The 18868-nt window shown below is 38.4% G+C and overlaps 1 protein-coding gene across 3 annotated transcripts in view; it reads right to left on the bottom strand.

Moving 5' to 3' along the window:
- Positions 1-18868, bottom strand: part of ADAMTSL3 (ADAMTS like 3) — a 203184-nt gene that overhangs the window by 22863 nt on the left and 161453 nt on the right. For all 3 annotated transcript variants that reach the window (XM_055715864.1, XM_055715863.1, XM_055715862.1), the window contains 7 exons: positions 14370-14499; positions 13116-13308; positions 12296-12475; positions 11369-11522; positions 5951-7031; positions 4002-4129; positions 3525-3653 (listed from right to left, as the gene is read on the bottom strand). In XM_055715864.1, the coding sequence (XP_055571839.1) occupies positions 3525-3653; positions 4002-4129; positions 5951-7031; positions 11369-11522; positions 12296-12475; positions 13116-13308; positions 14370-14499 (1995 nt within the window). The remainder of the gene's footprint in view (positions 1-3524; positions 3654-4001; positions 4130-5950; positions 7032-11368; positions 11523-12295; positions 12476-13115; positions 13309-14369; positions 14500-18868) is intronic.

An 18868-nucleotide genomic window follows, 5' to 3' on the forward strand; every position in this document is an offset into this window, starting at 1 on the left:
ACGAGTGTCTTATCAATATTTTATTTTTAGAGAGCCAAAATATATGCAAGGAATTAAGAATGTGGATGAAGACAGGGTTTCTACTTTTAAAAGCCTCTGTGCCAAAATACTCAGAGATGCAATATAATGTATATATAATATACCCAATCTCAGTGCAGTCTATTTCCCTTCTACTCTGTTACCAGGAGGTGGCAGACAATGCACATTTTAGATGTAATTTCTTCCCCCCCCCCCCTCCTATTCAACTTAGAACTTTCAAGTTTTCACAATAAATGGAGTCTGACAGTTTTAGTTTATTTTAGTAATAATCACAAGACGATCTTTTCTGCAAATACAATAAATGTTATCCAAGAGCAATTTGGAGCAATCAGTATTGATATTTATACCATGTGTGTTGATTGAAAAGCTCTTGGCTGTAAGAATGGAATATGAATCTATCCAGAATGTTATGAATATCTTCTAGCATATGCTCATGTGGGAGCTATAAAAGTGAGTTTATTATAATTAGTGGAAAAATAGTTTTGTTATAAAATTAAAAAGAGAAAGGAACTCAATGCTATTAGCTTCAGCAGTTTAGCTAACAAACTGTTCTTTGAGCTTCTATTTATAGAATGCTCTTTAGCATTTTAAAGGTTTTTTTCAATCCAAATGTAATTTTTGGAGTGTGCAAGGAAGACTTTCAAAAGCACAAAAAGAACCAAATCAGTAACAACAACTTCCCCCCCCCCCAAAAAAAAAAAAACCAAAAAACAAACCAAACAAAAAAAACCCCAAAAATGAAAAAAACCTGTAGTCACCTGGCTAATACTGCATGTTATATTAAACTTCAAGTCCTTTCCGTTAAAACCATCAAACAAGCTGTCCTGTGTAACGTGCCCTAATGAACCCAGGGCCCCTTAACTAGAATATATTTGGTTTTCTTTAGGCCTTGGATAATGAAGAGGTGTATTGTACAGCCATTAGCCAGCCAGCAGAGGAAGCTGGAAAGTATCTCTTTACAACATCACCTCCTCTCTACCCTTCACAACTGTCTTTGTCAGACTGTTGGGTAGGTTGCTCCAACTTCCAGCTGAAGTTCTGCTCTATGGCATGATATTCTCCCCTAAACGAATCGTTAATTTACTATTTTGCATAGGTGCACACTTTTTGTATGTATTTCAGAAAACTCCTGAATAGACCTTTGCACTGCTTAACACAAAAGGGAGAACTCAATATACCTATTCTCTACAGATAGAAACAATAAATTTACAGATTTACTCACAGAGAAAATTACAGTTTGAACAACTATAAAAAAGTATTATAGATTATTCAGCTTACAGAAAAAAACCACAGAAGTCATTGCAGCCAAGAAATTTAAAAGTAATTTAAGATTTCTCTTAGTGGCATGGCACTAATGTTTTTCACATACACAGACACCTTATTTATCAGATGGTTCTTCTTATGGAGGACTATTTTGTGGGCTACCGGGAGTCCAATAGATCAGATGTATCTGCTTGATGCCACTGAGAAATCTGCATGAGTAACCTCTGTGTAGAAGGATCCTGGATGATAAGTATGTAGCAGAACATGAAGAACACACAGAATCTTATCTAGTGATACTTCACTTAGGACAGGCCCAATGAAAACACCCTTCTTTACGAGCATGCAGGAGGAAGGGCGCTGAGAAAAAGGTACTCCAGACCTGACACTAAAAGAAGGGCTCTCTTAAAATTACTTTTACAGTTCATTCTAAGAGATCCTCAGCTAATAGACAGTCACATTTGGTCACTATCCATGGGCATTTTGACTAGATATTAGTTGTAAGGATTTGCGGTGGGCTATTACTCCAAGAAGGCAAGAGATTATTCTCTAAATCAACATGCCTGATGAGGAGAAAAGGACTTTTGCAGACTCACATGGCCTGTTTGTAGGAACAGATTTAGAGTATTAAAAGTTACAAATACTTTTAGGTTGGTTTTTTTTTTTTTTTATTCAAACTCTTGCTTGTCTGATAATTCACATGATGTTTTATCAGCATTCTCAACAAAGTTTGCATACTACTACACTACAAATGGACATATTTTTGGTCCCATCTATTAGACAAATGTTAGCATAAAGTGCTATTACATTCAATCTTCTGAAGTTAGTGGTTTATTACTTTTCATTAAGGAAAGCAGAACAGAAAAACTCTGCTTACATCACTGCAGAAGTTGTTCTGCTTCTAGGCTTAGTGACATTTTAAGACTTACAAGCTCTATTTTATTCACAAACAGTAATACTTACTTCCTTGGCAATCACAGGAAATCAAGCAATTAGATAAATCATTTTTTAAGTCAACATTGGTGCCTTAGCATAACTAAAGTTTGGCTCATAGCTATACACAATTCTAAAGCATTTGGAAATCTACAGTCCCCTGTGAAAATATTAATTTATATTTAAATTGCTAACTGCTTACCCATCCTAACAATATTAATATTAACAGTGTGACATTAACTCTCTGCTGAATTTGAGATGTAGGTCAGTTATACACAGAGTTGCCAAACTATAGCTGGAAAATATTACTTCATCAAAGAATTAGCCTTGGTACAACAGTGAATAGCAGAGCCACATGTCCTAATATATGTCAGCCTGGCGCCACTATTGTATGCAGAACTATTTGCATATATATATTTCTATCACTACTCTGGTTCAGTATCAACACTCCTGATACGCACACCCCCAGCAACATGAATGGCACACTGACTCCTCTGAAGTCTCTCTCTGCTCTCACTTGCAATGTTCACTACTATTAGCACTTTCATACATCTTCTTCAACAAGGCACAAAAGGCTCACAGTAGCTTATTAAATATTTGACAGAATATTGCCGCTGTGAGTTAAATCTTACAATTTAAACTTAGCAGACGGAGATGCTGATTAAAAAGAAAGGCTCTACCTTTCCAACAAAGGACTAGAGAACAAAATGAAGCAGTGAACTGCTTAATGCACGTAGCTTCTGATTAACATTAACGCTGCTCCACAGATGTTGAGCTAGAAAATATCTATATGCTCTCATGGCTCGGCACTTTTCTTTGTTTCCTTACTGCAGCTGCAGACTGATGGCTCTAAAAGGTAAGTTTACTTCACTGTCAGGTTTAAAGTTCTATTAAGCTATGGCTGGAGATTTCATTTTCGGTTTTAACAATAGTCTAGACATATGTGCATCTCAAATAGGGATAAGGAAAGTTCTCTGATGAGCAACTCAGCTGGCCATGCTTGCTATTGCAGCAAGATAGTCATTCACTCTGGTCGGCTTTAGGGTCTGTAGCGGAGCCTCAGACCACTTCATGGAAAGAAAAATACTTTTAAAGGAAAGTCTATTTGAACATATACGTGTGTGTGCAAATTAAAGTGACAGACAGAAAAGAAATAGGACTGGTGTGGGTGACCTGCCCAATAAAAAGTTACTAATCAATTATTTTCTGCCTTCACTGGTAATTTCTTTCAAGATGTCGGGTAAAATTTTGATTCCAACATTACAAGGAACCTCAGTACAGCTCTTGCTTACCTTTCACTGGGCATTCAACCATAATATTTGCTCCAATTCTTGCCACGATTGTACCTCCAACAACTGCTGCGAGACTGCTGGCTTCCAGATTTGTAACATTGAACACAGAGGACAAGATGACAGGAATCTCTTTGAAATTAAAGGGATAATCAGTTTTAAAAGCTTTATTTGACTTTTAAATATAGATCCTGTATTTAAAATCATCATGTTTTGAACAGAATTCAGTTTGTACGGCATCAGCCAGAAAATACAAGTGGGGTAGATACCAGCAGACTGGGTTCACACCTGCTGTGGTTTTAGAGCAACAAGACCATCTTATTGCTACCTATTAAATCAGGCAGAGTTTCATGGATTGTGACAAAATATACTATTTCACATTGGAGTGGGTCTGGGTGCTTATATATTAAAAAACCCCACAACCAAACAACAAACCAACAACACAAAAACCAAAATACATGCCTGATTCTACAGTCTTACCTGCACGCAATAGCAATGATGTTTCCATATCAAAACCAAAGTCATTAACAACCAGGCATCCATATGTACCAAGCTCTTTTTGAGTAGGATTCTGAATCTGCACTTTTCCAATGGTGTCCAGGTTCACCCTGCAGAATGTTCAAGGAAAGATAAGGGTTATGACCCTGGGGCATACACCCAGCTGAATCTTCTTGCAAGAGTTACAGGTACAGCAGCAAAAACTAGACCAGTGCATGTAGGAACAGTTCTGCCTCCTCTGCGGTAACAAAAAGTGAGTGCTAAGGGATACGTGCATGGAAGATTCTTCAGATATCCTTCTTCTACAAAGCTGTGTCCTAGTTGCAGCCCTCTGGAGGACAGCGAGTTTGCTACTGCAAACCAGAATCCCTCAGGAACGGCAGCACGAATAAATCAGACTAGCACAATGGGAAGTATTAGGCTTAACATGAAATGCATCTCTCCAGAGCAAGTTTGGTTTTCAGCAGGATTGGGGAATTCACAAATGTATGGTCTCATCCGACTTCCAAATTACTGCAGGGTCTTTTGTTTTGTATTGCTTTTTTAATATTATCATCATTAAAGCTAAAGTCTTCCACCAAAAGTCCGCAGGTGTCCTGAACCCCTTGCCTGCCACGTGAGGACATGCTCATGCGTGGCTCAAGTACAGCCTTCTCCTACAAACCCAGCAGATCAGCAGCCCATTTACCGCCTCACATTCTTTCTCAGATGCAATGGTATTAATGTCACTGGCTTTTGAGTACGCACACATATATATGGATTTGTGTATAAGAAACCTTACTGTGAAAAAAATAGGAAAGAACCAACTTTGCCAATATATCCCTTAAGTGCAAGAATATTAGTCTGGGCTAAAACAAAGGCAATTTGTGAAAGCAGACATTAGGACTCAAACAGATGCTTGTGAATAAACAAAGCACCATCATGTCCAAAAAATGCGACGTAACTGGTGGGAGCTCCATGGCTCCAAAAACATCTGCACTTTCTAAAATGGCTTACTTCTGGTGTCTTTGCTTTAATTGAAAGCCCTGTAGAAGTATATTTTTCTTGGCAGTGTGGTTAATCAGTTAAGTATGTTGAGAAATATCCATAAAACACCTTTATCATTTCAGAATCATTTTTTTCATTGCTCAAGAGCTAGCTACAATTCTAAGAGGTTCACACACGAAGCTGTTGTTAATATTATCAGGTGAGCTTCTAATTTATCAGCAATGAAGTAAAAGTATTTGCTCAGTCTTGAGCAAATATCTGAGTATTACATACACTTGCTGTACTTGTTCTTCAGGTACAGTTCTCAGGAGTGACGGTAATACAAGGCTTTTATTATTTTGTATTCCACTGTCCTCAACAGAAATATTTGTAAATTCTAAAGTATTGTAAAGAAATAATCCATAAAAGCTCATTCTTTCTAAATTGAAGTTATATCTAAAGATATATTGTGTTGAAGGACGGTGAGGGTACCAGTTGTATTTTCCCTCCTTAAAATGAGTAAGAACTAAGACCCATTTTCTTCTATACTGTGATAGAAGTTTTTAATGTGTTCCCACTATATTTGGTATCTGATAGAATCCAACAGACTTCTTAATTTAAGTATTTGTTCATTTTCTGATGCAGCTGAAATGGTTGAGGCGGATTACAAAATTCAGTTAGGACATCCAAAACACCTCATCTAGTTAAAAATGTCAGTCCTCCCACATAATATCGTGGAAATGGACATAATACAGTGGGATGTTAGTAAAGCCAAATGACGTGACAGACACTTGAAGGAAAAAAAAAAAAAGTAAATTACTTAAATAAAAAGATGGAAGGCACAGTGTTCATGCTTATCTCGTTTTTACAACCGTATGTTTTAATATTGCCCAGCAGGGTGGATTTTTACAGTTGATAGCAACATAATAAATCATTCAAAAATATAAGAGAAGATATTTACTTACTTCTCAGAGGCTTTTAATGCCTCGCCATCTTTTGTCCAAGTATATTTCACTTCACTAATACCAGCTGTTTCACACAGAAGATTGACAGCATGAGTATTCTTGGTCAGAAAAACTGTATTTCCAATTCGTACAGTGACTGTTTTGTTGAAGGAAACTCGAGGAAATTCCTTTTGCCTCATAATAACTGGAACCTTCTGGTCAAACTTTAACTTATCTACAGTTTTTGTGCTGAAACGTTCAGATTCATTTGGTGATTTGCCTGTGAGTTTTGAGGCAAGTTTCTCATCCTGGGCCCCCTTCCATTTTTCAGTAGTTGGTTGTGGAGGCCTAGATAATTCAGCAACTAATTGATAAATGACCTGGGATGCCAAGTCATCATCGACTTCTCCAGTCTCAATGAGCTGACTCATGTTCCGTATCAGTTCTTCAAACTGCACCGTGTCCATGCTGTAGGCGCCTTGGAGAACTGCTGCCTCCAGTCGTTTGTTCTTGAACTCACGAGAGCTGAAGTCTTCTGCTGAATTACTCCCAAAGGCTTCGAGATTTCGCAGAAATGGCTGATCGTTTACTTGCCTGTCACCCAGGTAGAGCTCATTCTTCTTACTCCACATTTGCCACATTTTACTCATTTTATGCCATTTGGCCCCAAAGCTGTTAGCTTCATTGTGATCTGTGTTACTGGTCCCACTGGCTTGTTTTCTAAGATTTGGTGGTTCTATCAATCTGTTGTCAGTACCAATGAGTTTAAGTACAAATGTTTCATGCACAGAGCCTGCAATACACCGGTACACACCGATATCAGTAGCTTCAAGGCTATGTATTTTCAGCGAGCCTGACTTCGTGATGCCAAGTCTTTTAGAGTTTTGTAAGTGCTGTCCATCTTTCTCCCACCGGATAAGTGATTTCTGGAACCTTCGTACAGGGCACTTAATTACAACAGATGTTTTTGGAAGTAAGTAGGCTCGGCTTCCTATGGTAAAATTAATGCGCTTCTCTTGTCTTGTCTGAATATAGACTCGATGAATACCGACAATCTGAGGTCCATGAGCAGAATACTTTTCTGGAAGCCTTGGTTTAATCTCTGAAAGAAAACAAAGTGTTGAAAAGTATCTAATCATTGGCACTCAGGCTTACAAAATCTCCTTTTCACAGAATGCTTGACAGAGCTTTTCCTGACTTTGTTCAAGTCAGATTGCAACATGCTGAGCTTTTATCTGAGTCACAAAAATGCAAAAATATGAACAACATGAAACCATAACATTCCTCTGCTCCAGCCAAGAATTCAATGGCTTCTTCCCCAAATCTCCTAACCATAGAAAGATACAGGCAACATATACCTATATGAAGGACATAGGTGGTGCACACATACATAAATGTACACATGTTATATAGTATATTGATTTATGCGATAGATATGATCATAAAAAGGTTATATTTTCTATATATTTCTTATTGCTGCCTCAGAAAGGCTAGGTATGATGGGAATGGAAAAAGTGAATCAAAAAAAATTTGAACACGTTATCATTTTCCCCACATTTGAGCACTGTCAAGTGCAGAATGACCTAAATAAAACAAAACCTATCCAAAAAGTAAGGCTCCCCTTGACTGTTATTTAAATTGTTGGCTGCCCATGCTGGTTCTCTGATCGAGTCATGCCAAACAAATAGCAACAGAGGAGGTGAAAGAAACAGTCAGTGAAGACACAGCACATGCAACAAGCAAAACCACCCTGTAATCACCAGCTTAGGGCAATTGCTTGGATCGACTGAAAGATGAGTTGCTCACAGTGTCGTGCCAAGAAAGTAGGGAGGGAAAGGAGAAAAGAGAGAAATAAGTAAAAATTTTGAGAGGTTGAACGTAGTAATCAGATGAATTGACAAAAGCAGGCAATAGCAGCATAAAGCTTCATGCAGACTGGGTACAGAGACACTGGGTATTACGAAGCGCCTCCTGCATTGTACTGCAGGCACTTGGATGCTGAAAGGTTTCTAGGGAGCTGCCTGAATGAATACCACCGCAGGCAGCCTTTCCCAGCAGTGGCTGGACAGGCACACTGGGCACACCACAGAGAATGACTGCAATGTTTCAGATACCACTGTGTTGACTTGCTGCTGGCAACTACAGTGCCCCGCTTTAACCAGCAGACCTGATCTTACTGAGAAAACGCTAGCTAGGTGAGAAACAAAGTGCTGCGGGAGGTGCGGAGCAAGGGCATGTACCCCCGAGTTCGTTCCATGCAAGATGAAATCGGCCAACTGAGAAGAGCTGGGAAACACTTGGCATCGGTGCTAGAAAGCAATCCAATTGTGGTTGGTGACCCAGCCTTTTGGTGTGTGACAGAGAAAAAACTCGGAGCCTGCAGAATGGGTTGATGAGCCAGGAAATGGACACGCAAATCAAAATGCTTCTCAGCATGCCTGAATCTGAAATCATTACTAATACTGCACTTGGTAGGTGCAAAAATGAAATGACAACTGCACCGATGGCACACAAATGATGTTTGAAAAACTGCATGCTTCTTATATACATATGCTTCAAATATGCTGCGAAGAAATAGGTGAAAAGCTAAATGCTTCAAGCATTCAATAAGTGTGTACACTGTATGAACTACACCCTAGAGTGCATTCTTACGCTTATAAAACAAAATGGTTATTTTCAGTGTTTTGGGTAATGAGTTCAGACCTGTGGGGATATCATGGTTTCATAATTGCGCAGCTTTTAAATCGGTATTCGTTATCCAGATACATGGTTCCCTCAACCATTTCGCGTGGTACAACAAATAAATTTCTTTAGGCACTCAGTTTACTAAAATTATTAAAGTAGCGTCCTGTTTTTAGTAAGTTATTGGGCCCCAAATATTTATTTTTAGGGAAGTGTTCCAGCATTAAATCTTCCATTTCCAAAAATCCAACTTACAGACACAGTAAGTGTAACTTTAAACACACAAATTAAAATACTTCAGGCTGTGGTCTGTTTACACTAGTTATTCCAACATGGAATTAAACCCAGTGCATACTTATAAATATGTTAACAAGTCTCATCCATTTCATTTTTTAAAAAAAGAAAGACCACTAACTCTCATTAGCAGTTCAACACTAAAGGGTGTGTATATTTTTACTGGTGACTGGTGAGCAAGGCTAGGAGTGAAACAAAGTTCAGAGTTGTGGATGGCAGGCCATATAAATATATAAGGTCATGTGAATATATGAGGCCACATAAGTGTGCATTTTCTAGATCCTTAGTATCATCCAATCCTTCAGCTGCTGAGGTAACAGACTGTTTGGAAAGGGTTTTTTCTACAAGGATAGTCTTGTTTAAGGATCAGATTGTACTGGAGCCACTGGACCTCATTATCACCTGGTACAAATCCATATGTGTCTATGACCTCTAATGGTCCTCTACAGCTTTAGCTGGGCCTCAGGTCCTGGTGACCTCAGGGCTAGATTGGTGTTATTTCCTATTTCTCAGAGCCCAGTCAGGAATGTTTCTGACTTAACTGGGCTTATTAAGGAGAAAAACAGCTACGCTTACTAGTCCCAGGGTGAAAGATTAAGTCTAAAAAGCCTCAGCACCGTCATGAGACAGTAAAAAAGAAGGGGCTCATCTGAGCTGCAGAAGCATGATCTTTGACGAGGCACATCCAGAAATGTTGCTCTCACAGGCAAGAACCCCTAACGGCACATGGGCCATGCACCACACCACTCTTCACCGCCTCTGCTCCAAGCTGTCTGCCCCTCCTCGGGCCATGCTACATTCCTGCCTTCAATTCACTGCCCCTTGCAGGCGGCCGGAACGCATGGCTGCAGGAGGAGGAGATGCCTCCGTCATGTTCCTGTGAATCCAAAGCCTGCTGCTGCCGCTGCCTTGGCTCCTCGGGCCAAACCCAAGCTAGAACTATGGGTACGGACATGTCTTACACCTTCCCCTGCCCTCTGTTGCACAGCCTGGGAATTGCCAGGCGGATGCGAGCTGCAAGGGCTCCCTGGTTCCAAATGGTTGTGGAGGTGAAGGAAGAGGACAGTGATTCTCTTTGATGACTTTGATCTGCACCCATTCAGTACAACTGCACTCCCTCTGCAGTCTACCATCCTGCTTTCTTGGCACTGTGGTGGAAGCTGACAATGTAACTTTAATATCAGTCTGTGCTAAGCAATTTGCAAACCAGCTATACTGCCATTCAACTATCCACAATTAATTAAATTCAGATAGATATGCAGCTCAAAATATTTTATTAAACCTTATGCCAAGGACATTCCTGAAAGTCCACAGGGCTTTATTTAAGTGGAGTTTTGAACCTCAGGATTTTGGCATGTTAATCTGAAACACAGGCCAGGAAAAGAAGTTTCATATTATGTATGAATCAGTAATTATTCTATTTCTTATTTTGTTTTGTGAATAATTTTTAAAGCAAAGCTTCTATATGTATAAAGTAGCTATTTCTTGACAGCACTATGATTTGGATCAAAACATGTCTATCTGTGGTCTGTGACGAGAACCAGGCCATTCATGAAGGTTTTCAGTTTTCCCCCACCTCAAAACTAGAAACTCTCCTTTTTTCTTTTATCAGTGCCCTGCTCCCCAAACCTACAACCCAATACTCTCCTTTGTAAAGGAAAGGGAGCACAGGTTCAGACATAAGGAATCTGCATTTAGAATTGCCTATTTGAAATTATATTGTAGGTGATTAAACATAGTCTGTATCAGTACAGTATTTCCGTCAGTGTTATACATATGTAATTAGTGCAACTACCATCAGTATCAAAACCTGATTGTGCCTGAATTGTATAATTCCTATAGATAATCTTTCTGAAAACTTTTTTTTATAGACAGGAAGAAAATACTGGATTTTTTTGAAGAGTGTCTGCACTGTCATCACTTCCTGCAAAGCTCATGAGATTGGGATTCTCATTTCTACAAGGAAAGATAGAAATTATACCTAAAGTTATCACTGGCACAGAGCTTCAGGTTTTGAATTCCACCATGCTAAGCAAAATGTCCAGTGTAATACAAATGTACAGTGAGAAGACAAGCCAGAACTGGATTAGTATCTTTTCTGATGTCCTTTGTAGTTTATAGTCAATCGATGGTTTGGGTTTGGTTTTTGTTTTTCGATTGGAGTAGTGTAAAGGACAAAGGAAAATTCAGATCAAATGTAGGTAAGTATGAGGGTGAGAGGTACGGACCATTACAGTGTATTCAAAACTGCTTCTGGAGATCATAACCTTTATTTTTGACTGGCAGAAAAAAATTAAAACGAATCCTGTTATTACTGGTCTAGTAATTATGACACTCAGTTTATGCCAGATTAGTGATGTTGTGAAAGTATAGGGAGATGAGTAGCTTAACATGTATACAGATTTGTCTTTATAAATAGATCATTCCAAATTATCAAAAAAATGCGCAAAGTAACATACTTACTGTTGCAGGCATTCATCTGACAAGACCTTATAAGCATTGAAGGAGACAGACCACTACACATTGATCCATTTAATGTGACATATTGGCCCTTTGCTGTTAGGTTTTGGCAGGCAAGTTTTCTTCTCTGGATTCCAACACCACAGCTTACTGAGCACTGTGAAAGGAAGGATGCAGTCAAGCTAAACTTGGTGTCCCACGCCACACATGCTAATTTTAAGCTAGGTTGGGTTTTTTTCCTTCTGAGAGAGAGTGCACATGCTCTACTTCAGATGAATAATTGTGTTACCCAGACATTAAACTCTCTCCACTTTTCCAGAAAAATAAGAACATAAGAGATAATTTGTTCCAGCAAGCAACTCAGGAACAATTAAAATAACATGACAGTATTTCATTATGTCCAAGCATGGGCAGAACAAAGCAATGAGATCTGGTAACTACGAGAAAAAATCTGGCACATTCTAAACAGTCTGTGTCAAGTATCTCAACCCTCTCATCTAGTTTGTATTGCATGAACCTTGAATTTAGAAGCTGCAATTAACTTTTATAAATCTTTTTGAACAGGGAGCGGTAGCAAGCTTGCATTAAATGGGAAAGGAAGAGGACATATTCCAGAATAACGCAAAGATTTTATTTTGGAAACTGTAGCATCAATTAATTGATAACTAAATATGTCTGGTAGGATGCATGCAATGTATTATAGCCCGTCCTTCAGCAACTGAAATACAACTCAGGAAGGGGGCTGCAATCAGTCTGATTGTGGGCAAGAAGGCACAGCAACTGTATGCACAGTTTAGTCCAGGTAAATGCCTTGTGAAACCTTCAGCTATCCTGTGAATTTATTGCTACAGTTTATTTACCCAAGCAAAAATCTTTAGAGCTCATGCTACAACAGAAGGTTTCGGTTCACTGTTGTTGAGGGCTGCTCACCTTGGACCATTCTCCAAAGACCAGCTGTGGAGGACAATCAACTTTTGCACATGGTTTACTAGTTGGCAATTTAGGTTCTTGACAGGTGTCATCAGAGTGTTTCAGGAAACTTCCATCCGTCAACAGCTGCTTACAGTACACTTTGCGGGTCTGAATCCCTCCTCCACAAGTACGTGAACACTAAGGAGAAGAAAAGAACATAGCATGTACACCTGCTCTCACGCATCATACTGTTATTGTGCACAAACATTGTAAGTCCCCCCAGTTATGCTATCTTGAAAAATGATACCTACTTTCACGTAAAAAGTAAGTAGTGTGTAGAAAATTCTGTTAAAATGTTTAACATATTAGAAATTATGAGAACTTAAGTTAAAATTCACACCACCTGACTGCAATTCAGTAGCAGAAATCTTAAAGAAACACGCGCCTCTTACACACGGATCTGCCCATATCCCTCATCAGTTAATATACCTGGTGAGAGTTTTGGAAACATTTTCAATGACACAGAAAAAATTGATAATGAAGCAGTGTCTCCAAATGCAGGTTACTGTGTTTGCAGAGCATAGGGAGAGAGGTGATGTCTGGAGTAACTGGTATCCAGCCTTCTGAAATCTTAAGAAGGACTTTCCACCTCATCTGGTAACTAACCACTGGCACAGCAGTCAAAAGCAGTATTTTTGACCTTGGGTGAGTTCGTTCTAATGAAATCAGTTGAAACACCTACATACCAAGTTTTAGGAGCTACCTTCCATGTTATTCCAGAATTTCCAGTACCTAGCCAGAGGAACACATTTAAACTCTTTCTGTAACCCAGCCATACCTGTTGCCATTCCTCAACATGCCACACAGGGGGACAATCAATCTGGTTACAAGCTTGTAAAGAATGAGGCTTTTTGTCCTTGCACTCTTCAGCCGCGACAGCAGATCCTCCAGGCTGCTGACAGTACACGTCTCTTGTCTGTATCCCAACCCCGCACGTAGCCGAGCAGCGTCTCCAGGGGCCACTTTGCCACCTATTCCAACAAAGCCAAAAGCTCATGGTTTAGCAACTCACCTCAGCCTGGGGAAGGAGCAATCACATCCAAACAGGCTTTAGCAAAAAATAACTGATTATTATAAATTATATTGATCGATGGCTAAAACATCCCTTGAGTTTGGCTGTGATGCAAAATTATAAACTAGGATTCTGAACTTAGAGGTAACAATGAAATGCAGAAGGTATTAACAATAAAGAAACAAAGTAATTTCCAGACAAATTCAACTCCAGCATTTGCTTTCAGAATGCTCCTCATAACCCTGTTGGCAACCTGCTGACGTTTACGTTTGTAAATGTAAATATGTAAATAGACTTTTCTTACATTTACAAAACATCCTTTAAAAGTGTGTATGTTTTCTATAAAACATCCTGTTCCTGTTAACTTCTTCCCTACATTTTGTGAGAGGAGGTTTCTGCAAACACATAGAAACAATATGCAAAGGATCAGGGATGTCAGAGATCAAAAGTGGGTGAATAAGGCAGGGCATGTCAAAATTTCACATATGGCACTTTTAAGTGACCAAATCAGCTAGGCCTTCTTGCATTTGGGCTGGGATCTTTCTTTTCCCAGAATCTCCAAACATAAGAAGCCATAAGAACTATGTGGAGCTACTAAAGAAGCACGAAATTAAAATAATTTGAAATCTTTATTTAACTTTTTTTCATTCAGTAACAACAGAAAGTAAATATTCTCTTGGGTTTTTTTTTTTGTGAAATTACCTTAAAATTTTCCTTGTACCACTAAAAGAGTTAAGGCTGTTTTTCCAACTCTGGCAAATATCTACATGGAAGAGATTTATTTCAGAAAATGTTCCCTATTTTATTAGTGAGATGTGAAGAGTGGAAAAGGAGTGAACAAGACCAAAAAAACCCAAAAAACCCAACCCCCAAACCTTGTTAAAGACAGAAGCAGGGAAATTTCATCCCAAAGCAAGACCACAGTCCTGCAATCCGAGCCCTTTTTTGAGAAAGCCAATGTTTATTTAAGTCCTATTAACCATTTCTTTGCCACAAGACAATTTCATTATTCCAGTGTACCTCGGAGGGCAAAGCTTCATATTGCAAGTACGAGTCATTGGTGGTGGTTTCTTGGAATTGTCACAGAGGGTTTCATTGACAGCTTGTTTTGTCTCTACATGCAGACACATTGCAATGGCTTCTTGTGTTCCTGAATTAAAAAGGAAAAGACAGTCATGAAACACTGAAGATGAAGAGATTGCTGCAAACTTTGCTCTTGTAATTATTCAAGGCTGTGTGTATTAACTCAGTAAAAAAGCTCTGGACACTGAATTTGATACCAGTCTTTAAAGGAACATCTCAAGTCAAAAGGAACACAGTTTATGTATTTAATGCGCAAAAGATATTTGTGAATTATATCTAGCACTTTATTTCTGTGATAGTTAAAAAGCTTGATTTGACATTCTGCCTCTCTGAAAACCAACACAAAATAGGCTTTTCTGTCTGTTCACAATCAAATGCTACATCAACCTGGTTCTGTAATGGTCCCCAAACCAACTACTGGTTTCGTTGCCAAAGTCAAAGTGATTCCTTCTCATTTACCTTGACTTTAAGAAGCTAAAGATCTGCAAAATATGTGACAAAAAAATGCAGATCACTTGCAAAACTACAGTCAGGAGAATGGCTGACTAAACATAGAACCTTACTCATAGAGACTAAGAGCTGCAACAGTTTTGCTGAAGACAGCAAATCTGACCCAGCCTAGAGCTTTCCTCACTCGTGACCATTCTTGGCACCCTTCTGATCTGCAGCTTTCGCTACCTAGATCTTATTACTGAAGCATGAAAGATTACTAATACTCAAATTTCTATGAGTCAAAATGAAACGTAATATAAGTTTGCTTTAGAACAAGTCAGCTTGGTGAATACACATGTTGTGAACCACTTTTATTTTAAACCTATGTAATTATCCAATCTTATATATCATATTTTTTAGTATGAAACCCTTACTCAATTTCAAAGCTCACTCACATGCACATGAAAGACAAGACGGTTTGTGATGTACTTGGGGAATCCCGTGCATCTGGGATGTTCTATATAAGCAATGCTAATGATCATAATCTTGTAGGGGAAAAAAAAAAAAAAAAAAAAAGCACCGAAATAATAAAACACCTGTTTGGTTGCTTCCATGTAAAAACTGCTTTTGAAGAGTCACAGTTTGAAGTATTTAAATCCATTTCCTTCCTATTTTTCACTTATCTCCAGTAATTTTGTAGGGATACAAACTTGCTTTCAGCAGCAGGTTATACTGCTTTTCTTACAACCATCAGAGGGAGTTGCATTTTTAGCTAGAAACCTTCACTAACTGCTTTATGGTATCACCTATGACATTACCTAAAAACATTCCCACTATTGTTACACAAAGTCTACTACAACTATTCTTGCTTCTGTCAACTGTGCACGACGACTGGTTTCTTGGCACTGTTGGACTTTAGACATTCTGATTTCAGTGGGGTCAAGGAATATACTACACTGAGAGTTCTGTCTCCATGTCAATGGTCCATTTTCTCTCCTTTAAAACACATCCATGAGCACTGTCGTTCTTTTCATAAGTCAAAACTGTTCCTTCCACCTATAAACAATTCTGATGTAGTCCAGTGTAACAGCCAGCCCAGGCGACAATCCCTCTTTGCAACACTTGAACCAGTCCAGCTATTTCAGACAGTTCAGCAGGAGTGGGCCAGCGGTGATTTTCACAATAACATAGATTCCAATTTCTTTCAGGCTCTGTGGTACACCTCTAGATCCCCTCTGGGACTAATTTTCAGTTCAGAAAGACCTTGTTATATAAATATTTTGACTATAACTACAAAGTGATGAATTTTTATAGAACAGAAGACCTGACCTTATGTATGATTGACAACCTATTCAGTTCTCTTCTATCAAAGTATTGATAACTACATTAACACAGAACACACACATTGAGTAAAAAGTATTTTACTAGCAAGGCTGAGGATAAACCTTTCACAACAAATAACATTACTATAATGCAGACATGAAAATGCCCAACGATGACAAGCCAACAAATAAACATTTTTTCTAGAGCTCTACTATTTCACTGCAGAGTGACAAACAAGGGAATCAAACATTTTCTGTCCGATTGATCCCCACGTGTTTGTTTAACAGGAGCAGCTTCCCTGTCCCCTTACATAGGAGATGCACATCTGACTGTCTACAAGAGAGAAATAAAGGTTTAGAAATTGTGTTCTGGCAGCAACAGAATGACATTACTAGACAAGCAATCAAGCAGGTATCTATTTCTATTTCAGGTCTATCTGTGCTACCTGCTATCAATCTACTCTCTTCTACCAACCTTCTGTTTTGCTGACCTCACCGTGTTCCTGTGGGAAAACCACACTCAGAGGTGATGCTACTCTGGAACAGGTTGTGATAAGTAATATCTTAATATCTCACACAAAGGAAGAGAATGAAATGAGATTCCTTTCAGACCATCTAAACTGGCAATAATCCCATGGAAACTTTTTATCTCAGTGTTACAAAAACTAAATAGGCCAGCCAAATGAACAATGTCATACCAGGTGATGGGTTTTGACTGCAACTTGCCACCTAGAGTCATTAAACCACTCCTGCCTTGCAGCATGACCAGCTAGCTATGATTGTGTTATGTGCAGAAAATGTCAATATGTGCTGTATCTTTCATTTGACTTAACTACAGGGCACAAACTGCAGTAGTGATTCTTTGCGACAGGGGCCTTATTGAAAGAAAAATAGCAACCTGTTTTGATGCCGTAAGCATAAAACGGATTATTAAAGAGCTATTAAAAACATACCACTCCCTCCCTCCTTTTCCGTGGTTCTCAGTTCAGGAACTCTACTCAATAAATAACTACAGTTAACTGATGCAGCATTTGCTTGAATTTAGCTGTCAAAATGTCTTGACAATTAATCAGATTTCTCACCTCAAACTATAATTTTCCATTAGTTGGGAACTTCAATCACTGATAAACTTCTTATTTTATGTCAGTTGGAAAACGGAAAAATCTATTATTCAAACAAGCAAAGTTTTATGTGTATGACTTTCTTGGCTTATAATATAAACATAGTAGATAATTTAACTAAAACATTATGTATGCAGCAGGGAGCATTAAGTATTTTTACAGTAATCTGATGCACTATTGTAGTAATTATCCTACTATTCAGTGAAATAGAATATTTTCTATTTTAACCCAGCATTCAAACCACATACATTTACATTCTTTTACAAGCTTTTCTGTGCCGTGAAATACACAGTGCATGAAGCATGTGTTAAAAGATCAGAATGCTTGAAAAAAGCCCAGATTTTGTTTCTGCCTTTTTTAGAGTACAAAGAAAATGGGGGTGGAAAGTTGCTGTGCAAATGGTAAGCGGATTGAGCTACTCCCTATACCTGGAAGAGGAAGGACAGTCATTTATTTCTATGAGATAGTCTCAGTTTGGGGATTACTTTAAAATATGTACTATCAGCTGAAAAAAACTCAGAAGAAATGCCAAGCCCTACATATGCTTGAGCCTCTCTATGAATCTATTGAAACTAGCAATGTTATTTATACTCATTCTGAGAAAGAGTAAACAGTGTCTGCAGTTAAAGAAACTAGTGATAGGAGTAACCAGTTATCAGTTACCTACAACACACCATTGCAAATGCTCTCAACTTTATAGGAGAGTCTCAGAACACTCATTGTTTTTCTTAAGAGCCCTTAAATTTGGCTAGAATCCATTAATTTTCTAAGAATCTCAGGTTTCTTATAAATAAAATGGTAAACTTTTAGCCATTACGGTTCGGGCAAAAGCCTGAAGACACAACTTGACTGTACCCTAAAGCTTCCGAAGTCACAGACTATAGAGGAAACAAAAGGAAGTGCATATGTATTTATTGTTTAATCTCATTACTTTTAAGCCACTGTAATGACTTTAGAGGATCAGAATCATAAATTTTGAAGCATATGGAATATAAGTAGTAATAATAATTATATAGAACCACCAAAATCTGCCTCTTGCAATTAAAGGTATTTTTAAACAGGGAACCAGAAAACGTTCAGTTATTTTTTAAAATTGAAAACATCCCTTTAAAATATTGTAGAGTAGTTAAATGATTGACAACACTGAAGAAACACTACAGATTACAAGAAAAACATTTCTTCTCCTTAGGCGTACTCTTTATTCTGATAATGACTAATAAGTCTCACTGACAACATTATGAAAATTCAGCTTATACTGGTGTTGGGGCCTCTCACATCAGGGCCAAAGTTCTTCAGATTGGGTGAAAAAAAACCCAAACCAAACCCCCACATTTTGGGAAAATAAAGGCAAATCTTGAGATACCCAAGTACACTGTTGGTTTATTTTCAGCTTGGGATTTCTTCAGGCACTGAAGACAAAACAGATCTTTAGCTTTCAGGATGCTTACAGAGTTTCCTATGGACGTTAAATGTGACATCTGCACCATGACAGACTGGCCTGGACAACTTCTATTTGCACTCGTGGAAAGACTGATGAAAGAAGTATCAGTTATGCTAAGAG

This window comes from Falco cherrug, chromosome 7 (assembly GCF_023634085.1).
Source record: "Falco cherrug isolate bFalChe1 chromosome 7, bFalChe1.pri, whole genome shotgun sequence".
NCBI classification, from domain to species: Eukaryota; Metazoa; Chordata; class Aves; order Falconiformes; family Falconidae; genus Falco; species Falco cherrug.